At 45.4% G+C, this 15,031-nt stretch overlaps 1 protein-coding gene across 1 annotated transcript in view; it reads right to left on the bottom strand.

The window, feature by feature from the left end:
- The window catches only part of LOC135509769 (growth arrest-specific protein 2), a 73,556-nt gene that overhangs the window by 8,953 nt on the left and 49,572 nt on the right, over positions 1-15,031 (bottom strand). The window contains exons 4-9 of the mRNA XM_064930669.1: positions 9,665-9,686; positions 9,415-9,522; positions 6,496-6,571; positions 5,775-5,873; positions 3,524-3,737; positions 3,088-3,195 (exon numbers count right to left, since the gene is read on the bottom strand). Of these exons, the coding sequence (XP_064786741.1) occupies positions 3,088-3,195; positions 3,524-3,737; positions 5,775-5,873; positions 6,496-6,571; positions 9,415-9,522; positions 9,665-9,686 (627 nt within the window). The remainder of the gene's footprint in view (positions 1-3,087; positions 3,196-3,523; positions 3,738-5,774; positions 5,874-6,495; positions 6,572-9,414; positions 9,523-9,664; positions 9,687-15,031) is intronic.

Raw genomic sequence — 15,031 nt, 5'->3', positions numbered from 1 at the left:
TAACCCTAACCCTTCTAACCCTAACCCTTCTAACCCTAACCCTTCTAACCCTAGCCCTTCTAACCCTAGCCCTTCTAACCCTAACCCTTCTAACCCTAACCCCTTCTAACCTTACCCTTCTAACCTTACCCTTCTAACCCTTCTAACCTTACCCTTCTAACCTTACCCTTCTAACTCTAACCCTCCTAACCTGAACCCTAACCCCAACCCTTCTAGCCCTAGCCCTCCTAACCCTAACCCTCCTAACCCTTCTAACCCTAACCCTCCTAACCCTAACCCTCCTAACCCTAACCCTCCTAACCCTCCTAACCCTAACCCTCCTAACCCTAACCCTCCTAACCCTAACCCTCCTAACCCTTCTAACCCTTCTAACCCTAACCCTTCTAACCCTAACCCTTCTAACCCTAACCCTTCTAACCCTAACCCTCCTAACCCTAACCCTAACCCTCCTTACCCTAACCCTTCTAACCCTAACCCTCCTAATCCTAACCCTCCTAACCCAAACCCTTCTAACCCTAACCCTTCTAACCCTAACCCTAACCCTCCTAACCCTAACCTCCTAACCCTAACCCTTCTAACCCTAACCCTTCTAAACCCTTCTAACCCTAACCCTTCTAACCCTAACCCTAACCCTTCTAACCCTAACCCTTCTAACCCTAACCCTTCTAACCCTAACCCTAACCCTTCTAACCCTAACCCTTCTAACCCTAACCCTTCTAACCCTAACCCTTCTAACCCTAACCCTTCTTACCCTAACCCTTCTTACCCTAACCCTTCTTACCCTAACCCAAACCCTTCTAACCCGAACCCTTCTAACCCTAACCCTTCTAACCCTAACCCTAACCCTTCTAACCCTAACCCTAACCCTTCTTACCCTAACCCTTCTAACCCTAACCCTTCTAACCCTAACCCTTCTAACCCTAACCCTTCTAACCCTAACCCAAACCCTTCTAACCCTAACCCTTCTAACCCTAACCCTTCTAACCCTAACCCTCCTAACCCTAACCCTAACCCTCCTTACCCTAACCCTTCTAACCCTAACCCTCCTAATCCTAACCCTCCTAACCCAAACCCTTCTAACCCTAACCCTTCTAACCCTAACCCTAACCCTCCTAACCCTAACCCTCCTAACCCTAACCCTCCTAACCCTAACCCTTCTTACCCTAACCCTTCTAACCCTAACCCTTCTAACCCTAACCCTCCTTCTAACCCTAACCCTTCTAACCCTAACCCTTCTAACCCTAACCCTAACCCTTCTAACCCTAACCCTTCTAACCCTAACCCTTCTAACCCTAACCTAACCCTTCTAACCCTAACCCTTCTAACCCTAACCCTTCTAACCCTAACCCTTCTAACCCTAACCCTTCTAACCCTAACCCTTCTAACCCTAACCCTTCTAACCCTAACCCTTCTTACCCTAACCCTTCTAACCCTAACCCTTCTAACCCTAACCCTTCTAACCCTAACCCTTCTTACCCTAACCCTTCTAACCCTAACCCTTCTAACCCTAACCCTCCTTACCCTAACCCTTCTAACCCTAACCCTCCTAATCCTAACCCTCCTAACCCAAACCCTTCTAACCCTAACCCTTCTAACCCTAACCCTAACCCTTCTAACCCTAACACTTCTAACCCTAACCCTTCTAACCCTAACCCTTCTAACCCTAACCCTTCTAACCCTAACCCTTATTACCCTAACCCTTCTAACCCTAACCCAAACCCTTCTAACCCTAACCCTTCTAACCCTAACCCTAACCCTTCTAACCCTAACCCTTCTTACCCTAACCCTTCTTACCCTAACCCTTCTAACCCTAACCCTCCTAACCCTAACCCTTCTTACCCAAACCCTTCTAACCCTAACCCTTCTAACCCTAACCCTTCTTACCCTAACCCTCCTAACCCTAACCCTTCTAACCCTAACCCTTCTAACCCTAACCCTCCTAACCCTAACCCTCCTAACCCTAACCCTAACCCTCCTAACCCTAATGTATTTTTTATCAAGCCTGTTGATCCTGAGGGCTCTCTTTTTTCCACCGAACCCCATCAACCCTGGCTGGCCCATAGAGGTAAGAAAGAGTCTAGATGGATATAAACTTTTTTTTCTTAAAGCATGGATAAAACAAAGAGGAGTTCTCTTTCCATCTCTATGGTGCCACAGGAGACACACAGACATAGTTGGAATACCATCACCAGTAAATGAAGCCTCAAAGCAGCAGAGGAGTTGCTACCAGCAGAGACAATGGACGTCTGTCATCCACACAGTCAGGCAGTCCAAATAACAACACACTGGTGTGTGTGTCAGTGTGTGTGTGTGTGTGTGTGTGTGACTCAATTCACATTGAGATGAGAACATTATTGTTGTTGAACTGAAAACCTCATAACTTCAACCTGGATTAAAAAATGTAAAAAATCCTGCCAAAAGTGAAAGATCAATTAACAGCAAATTCCTGGAAAACGTGGGTCAGCCAAAATCCAGACTCATCAAATCCAGACTCATCAAATCCAGACTCATCAAATCCAGACTCATCAAATCCAGGCTCATCAAATCCAGGCTCATCAAATCCAGACTCATCAAATTCAGGCTCACAAATTCGAGGAAAGAGTGGGTTTGTTAAATGAGGACAGAATCAAATCCTGACTCATTCAACAGCCATCAATAGGAAATGGTTTGGTCCCTGAGGACACTGATTCAACAGCAATGGACCTAAGGTCCCTAGGACACTGAGCAATGGACCTAAGTAAGAAAGTAGTTCTGTAGCTGGGCATACAATCCATATTCATATCTGCCATGTCAATATAATATTCACAGCAATATGAAACGCCACAACCCCAGTATAAATCACTTACAGTACAAGCCAGCCATGTGCAAAATTATTTACACCAGATTTCAACACTTCAGATTTGACCCCACCGAACCCAAAACATTTGGTCAAAGATATTTTTGGCAGGCACAGTCCAAGCCCAATTTAAAGTCCAGCTGCTGTTAACGATGTGGCTGAGCCGTGTGCAACTACAAATTCACGTTACAAAAGAAAAAACATGGCGTTCGTGCCAGAGAAGAGTGAAAAGATGAGGAGGTTGCACACACCCGAATGAAGAGCATCTTCTCCCCGACGCGATAGCGGCCCTGAGCCTGTCTCTCCACACAGAATTTATTGGGACACTTGCAGGGAGGCTCCTCAAAGATATGCTTCACCTGAGACGCACACATGCAAACAAACAAACATCATTAGATTAGTAGAGAGGTCAATCCAACAACCCTCCCAAAATTCCTGGTAATATTCAGAAATTCCTGGTAATATTTATAAATTCCTGGTAATATTCAGAAATTCCTGGTAATATTCAGAAATTCCTGGTAATATTTATAAATTCCTGGTAATATTCATAAATTCCTGGTAATATTCATAAATTCTTGGTAATATTCATAAATTCTTGGTAATCCTCAAATTCCTGGTAAATCCTCATAAATTGAAAAGTTCAACGTAATTTCATGTAATTGTGTTGACCTTGTGTACCCTACTCACAGCCTCATCCAGCAGCTTCCCTGTGCTCTTCTTGCTAGACGACAAGCACTTGGTTGGAGAGGGGGATGGAGAGGTTGGAGAGGGGGATGGGGGGTTTGGAGAGGGGGATGGAGAGAGGGATGGGGAGGGAGAGACAGGTGAGGGTGGAGATACTTTCTCCTCCTGTTCTATCTCCTTCTCCAGCTTGATAAGCCCCGGAGGCTCCACGTTGTACCTAAAGATAATAGGACAACAGTTTACATTAAGGCATACATTTTAGTGGCCTGGGCTCAAATACATTATAGAGGCCTGGGCTCAAATGCATTATAGAGGCCTGGGGTCAAATACATTAGTGGCCTGGGGTCAAATACATTATAGTGGCCTGGGGTCAAATACATTATAGTGGCCTGGGGTCAAATACATTATAGTGGCCTGGGGTCAAATACATTATAGAGGCCTGGGGTCAAATACATTATAGAGGCCTGGGGTCAAATACATTATAGTGGCCTGGGGTCAAATACATTAGTGGCCTGGGGTCAAATACATTATAGTGGCCTGGGGTCAAATACATTATAGTGGCCTGGGCTCAAATACATTAGTGGCCTGGGGTCAAATACATTAGTGGCCTGGGGTCAAATACATTATAGTGGCCTGGGGTCAAATACATTATAGTGGCCTGGGGTCAAATACATTATAGTGGCCTGGGCTCAAATACATTAGTGGCCTGGGGTCAAATACATTATAATGGCCTGGGCTCAAATACATTATAGTGGCCTGGGCTCAAATACATTAGTGGCCTGGGGTCAAATACATTAGTGGCCTGGGGTCAAATACATTATAGAGGCCTGGGGTCAAATACATTATAGAGGCCTGGGGTCAAATACATTATAGAGGCCTGGGGTCAAATACATTATAGAGGCCTGGGGTCAAATACATTATAGTGGCCTGGGGTCAAATACATTATAGTGGCCTGGGTTCAAATACATTATAGTGGTCTGGGCTCAAATACATTATAGTGGCCTGGGCTCAACAGGCAGCTACATTATAGAAAATGGCCTGGGGTTAAATAAAGATAAAATATAAAAAATAAAAAACATTATAATGGTCTGGGGTCAAATACATTATAGTGGCCTGGGGTCAAATACATTATAATGGCCTGGGGTCAAATACATTATAGTGGCCTGGGGTCAAATACATTAGTGGCCTGGGGTCAAATACATTATAATGGCCTGGGCTCAAATACATTATAGTGGCCTGGGGTCAAATACATTATAGTGGCCTGGGGTCAAATATATTGCAGTGGTCTAGTGTGGTCTGGGGTCAAATACATTATAATGGCCTGGGCTCAAATACATTAGTGGCCTGGGGTCAAATACATTATAGTGGCCTGGGGTCAAATACATTAGTGGCCTGGGCTCAAATACATTATAGTGGCCTGGGGTCAAATACATTATAGTGGCCTGGGCTCAAATACATTATAGTGGCCTGGGCTCAAATACATTATAGTGGCCTGGGCTCAAATACATTATAATGGCCTGGGCTCAAATACATTATAATGGTCTGGGGTCAAATACATTATAATGGCCTGGGCTCAAATACATGATAATGGCCTGGGGTCAAATACATTAGTGGCCTGGGGTCAAATACATTATAATGGCCTGGGCTCAAATACATTATAATGGCCTGGGGTCAAATATATTGCAGTGGCCTAGAGTGGTCTGGGGTCAAATAATGTATACCTCTGCATCGTGGGGTTGAATTACAGCACACTAATTCTATGTACCACGGCAGCATGGGGTTGAATCTGGCCTCTGCTATTTCAGCACAGTCTCTCCTCTTTCTCTCTGCTCCATACAATAAACTAATAAAAGACATGAGCTGGGGCACACCCAGAACATTTTATTTATTTAAAAAGGTGCTGACTAATGGAGAATAAACTATAAGCTATGAAAAATAAAGACAGTCGCACACTCTCTCTCTCTCTCTCTCTCATATATATATATATATATAAACTACCAGTAATGTATTGGGTAAATCATCCAGCGTTTCGGTATCCCTGTGCCTTCTTCTGTACAATAAACTACGAACATGTTAGGAGAGGGACGACCCCACTCCTTTGGAATGTTTTCTTTGCAAAATCGTTTCTAAGAGAATATAATCAAAGGATAATTAAACTTCTACTTGTAATATATAATGCCCATACAAATTCAAATTGAAAGCTTTTTAATAAGTGAATAATTTAAATCAAGGCGAAGAGGGGAACATCCCTTACCGAGATGCTATCCTTCCCAGTTGTAGGAGACAGAGGCATACTTCCCGTGGCTGTTTGTGAAGAACTAAGGGGAGAAATACATGGAAAAGAGTGCATGATCTTCACCGTGCTCCTTTACAACCCATCTCAATAACAGGGTGGTAATATTATCGCTGTCACATTGAAACTTGTGTTAAAGTGATGTGGGAAAGTGGTTTTAAAAAAAAAACTCTTACGCACATGCCAGTGGGTATAGAGAAAATGAGAAGTGTTCTTTGTGATAAGTGGTGATTGAGTTATGGATATTGGTGTGTTAGCGTGAGGTGAACATAAGTGTGAGCTCAAAACAGCTACAGATTTTTTTTTTTTTTTGAAGATCAACAAGCAGCAATTTCACACAAGACTAAACTACATGAAATAAAATGTTCCACAAACACAGTGCCAGGCAGTAAGATGATTGATGGGCATGTGACGTGACACAGCACACCATGCATCATGACAGCAATTGTTCTCCAAACCTGTTGTTGTATGCTACACCGTGATGATGCACTTTTCAATCCATCACAGAAGAAGGAAAAGAAGGGGAAAGAGAGGGAACAGGATAGTTAGCTAGCTACCCTGTTGTTACGCATGGTGCTTGTGTGACCACACTAACTAGCCTTGGATGGACAATCAAGTTCCATTCTATTCATATTACATTCTAAAAATTATAGTCTAATTAGTAAGTTATCCATCATTTCACCTAAATAAAATGTCTAATGGGGCCAGCTGGTTGGGGTTGAAAGTAGAGAAAAATAAACCAATCGTTAGCCAGAAAACTGACAAGGAGAGAAAAACACAAGAATCGTCTGTACATCCAACCGCTGACACAGCCTTATCACTCTGGTTTAATAGGTATTAACTGCCTGCATTTTAGGGCACCCTAGGAAGAGTAGCTGCTGCCTTGACAGGAACTAATGGGGATCCATAATAAACCCCAGGAAGAGTAGCTGCTACCTTGACAGGAACTAATGGGGAACCATAATAAACCCCAGGAAGAGTAGCTGCTGCCTTGACAGGAACTAATGGGGATCCATATTAAACCCCAGGAAGAGTAGCTGCTGCCTTGACAGGAACTAATGGGGATCCGTCATAAACCCCAGGAAGAGTAGCTGCTGCCTTGACAGGAACTAATGGGGATCCATATTAAACCCCAGGAAGAGTAGCTGCTGTCCTGACAGGAACTAATGGGGATCCATAATAAACCCCAGGAAGAGTAGCTGCTGTCCTGACAGGAACTAATGGGGATCCATATTAAACCCCAGGAAGAGTAGCTGCTGTCCTGACAGGAACTAATGGGGATCCATAATAAACCCCAGGAAGAGTAGCTGCTGCCTTGACAGGAACTAATGGGGATCCATAATAAACCCCAGGAAGAGTAGCTGCTGTCCTGACAGGAACTAATGGGGATCCATAATAAACCCCAGAAGAGTAGCTGCTGTCCTGACAGGAACTAATGGGGATCCATAATAAACCCTAGGAAGAGTAGCTGCTGCCTTGACAGGAACTAATGGGGATCCATAATAAACCCTAGGAAGAGTAGCTGCTGCCTTGACAGGAACTAATGGGTATCCATAAAAACCCCAGGAAGAGTAGCTGCTGCCTTGACAGGAACTAATGGGGAACCATAATAAACCCCAGGGAGAGTAGCTGCTGCCTTGACAGGAACTAATGGGGATCCATAATAAACCCCAGGAAGAGTAGCTGCTGCCTTGACAGGAACTAATGGGGAACCATAATAAACCCCAGGAAGAGTAGCTGCTGCCTTGGCAGGAACTAATGGGGATCCATAATAAACCCCAGGAAGAGTAGCTGCTGCCTTGACAGGAACTAATGGGGATCCATAATAAACCCCAGGAAGAGTGTATCTTGACAGGAACTGGATCCATAATAAATCCCAGGAAGAGTAGCTGCTGCCCTGACAGGAACTAATGGGGATCCATAACAAATACAGGAAGACATAGCTGCTGCCTTGGCAGGAACTAATGGGGATCCATAATAAACCCCACTGAAGAGTCTCAGCTTTCACTCTGTCTTGACAGGAACTAATGGGGATCCATATTAAACCCCAGGAAGAGTATCTGCTGCCTTGACAGGAACAATGGGGATCTCAGAACATAAACCCCAGGAAGAGGGTAGCTGCTGCCTTGACAGGAACTAATGGGGATCCATATTAAACCCCAGGAAGAGGAGCTGTGTCCTGACAGGAACTAATGGGGATCCTTAATAAACCCCAGGAAGAGTAGTCCACCACCCAGGAACTAATCTGGGATCCATATTAAACCCCAGGAAGTGCTGCTGACAGCCTGAGGTGATCCTGACAGGAACTAATGGGGATCCGTCATAAACCCCAGGAAGAGTTATTTGAGACATATTACAGTTACTATTATTGGGATCCATATTTAAAAGGAAGAGAAGCTGATTATCCTGACAGGAACTGTTCTCAATGGGGATCCGTCCATTTCAATTTAGGAAGAGAAACTTCCAAAGTCATTGTTCTAGGAACTAATGGGGATCCATTGAAATTCCCAGGAAGAGTAGTTCCTTGGCAGGAACTAATGGGGAACCATAATAAACCCCAGGAAGAGTGCTACCTTGGCAGGAACTAATGGGGATCCATAACTAAACCCCAGGAAGAGTAGCTGCTGCACTTGACAGGAACTAATGGGGATCCATAATAAACCCGGAAGAGTAGCTGCTGCCTTGACAGGAACTAATGGGTATCCATAAAAACCCCAGGAAGATGGCCTGGTTGACAGGAACAATGGGGAACCATAATAAACCCCAGGGAGAAATAGCTGCCCCTTGAAGGAACTCAGGGGATCCACAATGGCAAACCCATTAGGAAGAGAGAAACATTTACATTTTAGTCATTATCCAAACTTACCATGGGGATCCATAATTTTCAACCCCTGTAGGAAGAGGGTAGCTGTGGTTGACAGGACTACTAATGGGGATCAATAATAAATCCCAGGAAGAGTGTATCTGCTGGATCCATAAACAAGACAGTTAACCCAGTAGCTGCTGCCCTGACAGGAACTAATGGGGATCAATAATAAACCACAGGAAGATTTAGCTGCTGCCTTGGCAGGAACTTATGGGGATCCATAATAAACCCCAGGAAGAGTTGCTGCTGCCTTGGCAGGAACTAATGGGGATCCATAATAAACCCCAGGAAGGGTAGCTTCTCCTTGACAGGAACCTAATGGGGATCCATAATAAACCCCAGGAAGGGTGATTGACTGCTGTCCTTGGCAGGAACTAATGGGGATCCATATTAAATACAAATACAGTTTTGATTGGGCTGAGCTTTCTCCTCAATGGTAGGGAGCTAACGGCCCACTGTCTGTCTTGTCTCCTGACTTTCACCTGGAGTTTCCTGGGACGTTCTGTACAGCTCCGTAGGCAAGCACCATGGTTTAAAATCGGATCTTATCATTCATCTGGAAGCCAGTGGACAGTCAGGAGCGTTCTCAGAAACATAGCCTGCTGTCCAAGTGGGTATTGGATGAGTTGTAGGGGTTTAATGGCACAGGCTGGGACAACAGAAGAGCGAGCTTGCAGTAATCCAGAGGAGAGATGACAATGCCTTTGTGTGTCTCTCGCTCTCTCTGCATCCCACCAGTCAGTCCACCACCCATGTTGTAGTGCTGCTGACAGCCTGAGGAACCGGACACCGCCATGATGTTGGTTGAGAACTTGTTGTCCAGGATCACACCAAGGTTCTTAACTTGGGAGGAGGACACAATGGAGTTATCATTATTGGCGAGATTTATTAAAGGAAACTGGCAGTCCTTGACCAGAGGAAGAGTAGCTCCGTCTTGCCGGGTTTTGAGGTGGTGATCCATTTCCACACTGATATGTCTGCCAACATGCAGAGATGCGTTCTAGAACCTGGTCATGAGTGGGGAAAGGAGATTCTTAATTTGTTCTGTTGTGTTCATAGCAATGATAGGAGATCAAAATGGAGGTTAATGACAGAGCCAAGTGACTTGGTGTATAGCAGTCCCTCAGACCAAACAGAGCCCTGGGGGACACCAGTGGTGACGACACCAAGTCAGAAGTTAGCTGCCACGTCACCTGGTAGGAAGGACCTGTCAGGTAGAGCGCTGGCACGACACGGGATCCTCCGGCATGGGATGGCGTGGAGATGGAGAGGAGGGAGACATTAGAAGAAAATAGATTCCTTTGTGTGAGAAATGGAAGTGCCCCTGATGGAAGAAGAGCAGTCAGAGGTCACAAGTCTTGAAACCTTACTGAAGAGATCAAAATTTCATTTTAGTCATTATCCAAACTTACCATAGTGAGTTCAACATTTTGGAGAGAAAAGCCCTGAAGGGATACTGGTCTGTAGTTGTTGACATCGGAGGGATCGTGGTTAGAGCGTTTTCAGAAGGGGTGCAACTTCAAACCCCTTGAAGACGGAAGGGACAAATCTGTCAGGGATGAGTTGATGAGCGACTGAACAAGAAGTTCCTAGGAAATGGTCTGGAAAATAAGAATTTGTTCTTAACTGACTTGCCTAGTTAAATAAATGTTGGTTAAATAAATGTTGGACTAGTAATCGGACGGTTGCAAGTTCAAACCCCCGAGCTGACAAGGTACAAATCTGTTGTTCTGCCCCTGAACAGGCAGTTAACCCACTGCCTGTTAACCCTAGGCCGTCATTGAAAATAAGAATTTGTTCTTAACTGAGTTACATAAAATAAAAATAAATAAATGGGAATCAAACCCACAACTCTGGCATTACAAGCACCCTCCTCTACCAACTGAGCCACATGGGACCCCAAACATCAAACATCTATTTGTAAATGGCAACTTATTAATACAAAGCAACGTCACAGAGAAATTGTCTCGGCGGATATCCTGGAGGCGGACCAGCGGCCCTCCATCCAGGGATGCTGTACCCTGACTGGCCCTGTACCTCTCAACGTGTGTGTCTGAGGGCGTAAGGAAACAAGGGCTGTTTCTGTTTTTCATCAAATGGACAATAAAATATCTATTGTATTCTCAACAGAACAGCAAGGCTGTGATAGTGATATTCTGTAATGATTTATCCCCAAAGACAAGTAGTTGGGGGATGGGGGGATTTTCAGACAGTGACCACAAACTGTCGCTACATGGCCAACTTCAGGCCCAACAGAAGTTGGTCAGACTTCATTGTTTCTTTCAGAGAAAAGACAGTCCTTGTTAATTCACTCAGTCTCTGACCGAATCTGAGCTTCCCATCCCCCAACCCCCATTGAGTTGGGTTCCCATCAGAACACACTATAACCATCTACCCCCATAGTCCCTAGTACATATGCCACCTGTCTTTTTCAGATTTGTTCTCCATATGTTGAGGGGCTCTGGTTTCAGCTCTGGTTCGAGGAACTTTTCCTTTCGCAGATCAATATTGTAGATGACGGCTGGACTACTGCACCAGGCCTGGTCTGGTATGGGAGAGATAAATGGGGGGAGCAGGGGCGGAGGAGGAGGAGGGGAGGAGGGCTAGACTACTCCACCAACAGGTCTGGTCTGGTATGGTCTGACTTGAGGATCAAATGACACTTGAGGCTCCACACAGGCAGCAGCCCCCCACCAAACCTGGGTTCAAATACTATTTGAAAATCTATTCAAAATTATGTATCTGTGCTTTATTGAGTTTGCCTGGCTCGATGGAACCAATTAAATAGTTCCAAAACCGTAATAGGGACTCCAGGCAGGCTTAAGCAAATACGTAAAGTATTTTAACAATTTCAAATAATATTTGAACCCAGGTTTAAGGTCTGCCCCCCACACGATGAGGTAGATTTATGCTCCTTGCTATGGTTTAATACAGGATGTGTGCGTCTCCGAGCCGAGAGAAAGTCTGCGTCCCTAATGGCACCGTATTCCCTGTATAGTGCACTACCTTTGACTGGCTCTATATAGGGAATATGGTGCCATTTGGGAAGCAGACAAAGAAAGGTACAATGAGGTCATGGTGGGAAAAAAATGCAGTGTTTTCTTTCATTCCAGGCTCTCCAAGCTGGCTCCTCTCTGGGAGGGACTCTCTGTCTTTCTCCTTTCATTCCAGGCTCTCCAAGCTGGCTCCTCTCTGGGAGGGACTCTCTGTCTTTCTCCTTTCATTCCAGGCTCTCCTAGCTGGCTCCGCTCTGGGAGGGACTCTCTGCCTTTCTCCTTTCATTCCAGGCTCTCCAAGCTGGCTCCGCTCTGGGAGGGACTCTCTTTCATTCCAGGCTCTCCAAGCTGGCTCCGCTCTGGGAGGGACTCTCTGCCTTTCTCCTTTCTCCTTTCATTCCAGGCTCTCCAAGCTGGCTCCTCTCTAGGAGGGACTCTCTGCCTTTCTCCTTTCATTCCAGGCTCTCCTAGCTGGCTCCTCTCTGGGAGGGACTCTTTGCCCTTCTCCTTTCATTCCAGGCTCTCCTAGCTGGCTCCTCTCTGGGAGGGACTCTCTGCCTTTCTCCTTTCATTCCAGGCTCTCCTAGCTGGCTCCTCTCTGGGAGGGACTCTTTGCCCTTCTCCTTTCATTCCAGGCTCTCCTAGCTGGCTCCTCTCTGGGAGGGACTCTTTGCCCTTCTCCTTTCATTCCAGGCTCTCCAAGCTGGCTCCTCTCTGCTATGGCCACATTTTAGCTCACGTTCTTTGGTTGAAGGTTATGCCCGCATCTTTGTTTTAGTGGACCACCGTACTAGTATGAGCTACTCTGTACACTACCAACTCAGTGGTCTTGTAGTTAGAGTGTCCTCCCCGAGTTGGCAAGGTTGGGAGATCAATTTCCGGCCGGGTCACTAAGACTAAACTAATGTCTCTGCTTGGCACTCAGCATTAAAGATATAGAATGGGGATAAGGTCCTGTGATAGACCAACGTCATGTCCAGGGAATGCCTGGTTACATACTGCTATGGATACTGTAGCTACCTGCAGAACCCTCCTCGCCTGTCTAGTTAATATTAAGTATGGGTGGAGATGGGAACCTGTTAAGTATGGATGGACATGGGAACCTGTTAAGTATGGATGGAGATGGGAACCTGTTAAGTATGGATGGACATGGGAACCTGTTAAGTATGGATGGACATGGGAACCTGTTAAGTATGTATGGAGATGGGAACCTGTTAAGTATGGATGGAGATGGGAACCTGTTAAGTATGGATGGACATGGGAACCTGTTAAGTATGGGTGGAGATGGGAACCTGTTAAGTATGGGTGGAGATGGGAACCTGTTAAGTATGGGTGGAGATGGGAACCTGTTAAGTATGGGTGGAGATGGGAACCTGTTAAGTATGGATGGAGATGGGAACCTGTTAAGTATGGGTGGAGATGGGAACCTGTTAAGTATGGGTGGAGATGGGAACCTGTTAAGTATGGGTGGAGATGGGAACCTGTTAAGTATGGGTGGAGATGGGAACCTGTTAAAATGGATGGAGATGGGAACCTGTTAAGTATGGATGGAGATGGGAACCTGTTAAGGGTGGAGATGGGAACCTGGATGGGTGGAGATGGGAACCTGTTAAGTATGGATGGAGATGGGAAACCTGTTAAGTATGGATGGAGATGGGAACCTGTTAAGTATGGGTGGAGATGGGAACCTGTTAAGTATGGATGGAGATGGGAACCTGTTAAGTATGGATGGAGATGGGAACCTGTTAAGTATGGATGGAGATGGGAACCTGTTAAGTATGGGTGGAGATGGGAACCTGTTAAGTATGGGTGGAGATGGGAACCTGTTAAGTATGGATGGAGATGGGAACCTGTTAAGTATGGATGGAGATGGGAACCTGTTAAGTATGGGTGGAGATGGGAACCTGTTAAGTATGGGTGGAGATGGGAACCTGTTAAGTATGGATGGAGATGGGAACCTGTTAAGTATGGATGGAGATGGGAACCTGTTAAGTATGGATGGGAACCTGTTAAGTATGGATGGAGATGGGAACCTGTTAAGTATGGAGATGGGAACCTGTTAAGTATGGATGGAGAAACCTGTTAAGTATGGAACCTGGAGATGGGAACCTGTTAAGTATGGATGGAGTGGGAACCTGTTAAGTATGGATGGAGATGGGAACCTGTTAAGATGGGAACCTGTTATGGATGGAGATGGGAACCTGTTAAGTATGGATGGAGATGGGAACCTGTTATGGGAATGGGAACCTGTTAAGTATGGATGGAGATGGATGGAGATGAACCTGTTAAGTATGGATGGACCTGTTAAGTATGGATGGACATGGGAACCTGTTAAGTATGGATGGAGATGGGAACCTGTTAAGTATGGATGGAGATGGGAACCTGTTAAGTATGGATGGACATGGGAACCTGTTAAGTATGGATGGAGATGGGAACCTGTTAAGTATGGGTGGAGATGGGAACCTGTTAAGTATGGATGGAGATGGGAACCTGTTAAGTATGGATGGACATGGGAACCTGTTAAGTATGGATGGAGATGGGAACCTGTTAAGTATGGATGGAGATGGGAACCTGTTAAGTATGGGTGGAGATGGGAACCTGTTAAGTATGGGTGGACATGGGAACCTGATGGGAATGGGAACCTGTTAAGTATGGATGGAGATGGGAACCTGTTAAGTATGGATGGACATGGGAACCTGTTAAGTATGGATGGACATGGGAACCTGTTAAGTGTTGTTAAGTATGGATGGAGATGGGAACCTGTTAAGTATGGATGGACATGGGAACCTGTTAAGATGGACATGGGAACCTGTTAAGTATGGGTGGAGATGGGAACCTGTTAAGTATGGATGGAGATGGGAACCTGTTAAGTATGGATGGAGATGGGAACCTGTTAAGTATGGATGGAGATGGGAACCTGTTAAGTATGGGTGGAGATGGGAACCTGTTAAGTATGGATGGAGATGGGAACCTGTTAAGTGGATGGGTGGAGATGGGAACCTGTTAAGTATGGATGTGGAGATGGGAACCTGTTAAGTATGGATGGAGATGGGAACCTGTTAAGTATGGGTGGAGATGGGAACCTGTTAAGTATGGATGGACATGGGAACCTGTTAAGTATGGGTGGAGATGGGAACCTGGAGATGGAGATGGGAACCTGTTAAGTATGGATGGAGATGGGAACCTGTTAAGTATGGATGGAGATGGGAACCTGTTAAGTATGGATGGAGATGGGAACCTGTTAAGTATGGATGGAGATGGGAACCTGTTAAGTATGGATGGAGATGGGAACCTGTTAAGTATGGGTGGAGATGGGAACCTGTTAAGTATGGATGGAGATGGGAACCTGTTAAGTA

Source organism: Oncorhynchus masou, chromosome 22 (genome assembly GCF_036934945.1).
Source record: "Oncorhynchus masou masou isolate Uvic2021 chromosome 22, UVic_Omas_1.1, whole genome shotgun sequence".
Taxonomy (NCBI): domain Eukaryota; kingdom Metazoa; phylum Chordata; class Actinopteri; order Salmoniformes; family Salmonidae; genus Oncorhynchus; species Oncorhynchus masou.
This window is presented reverse-complemented; position numbering and strand designations above follow the sequence as displayed.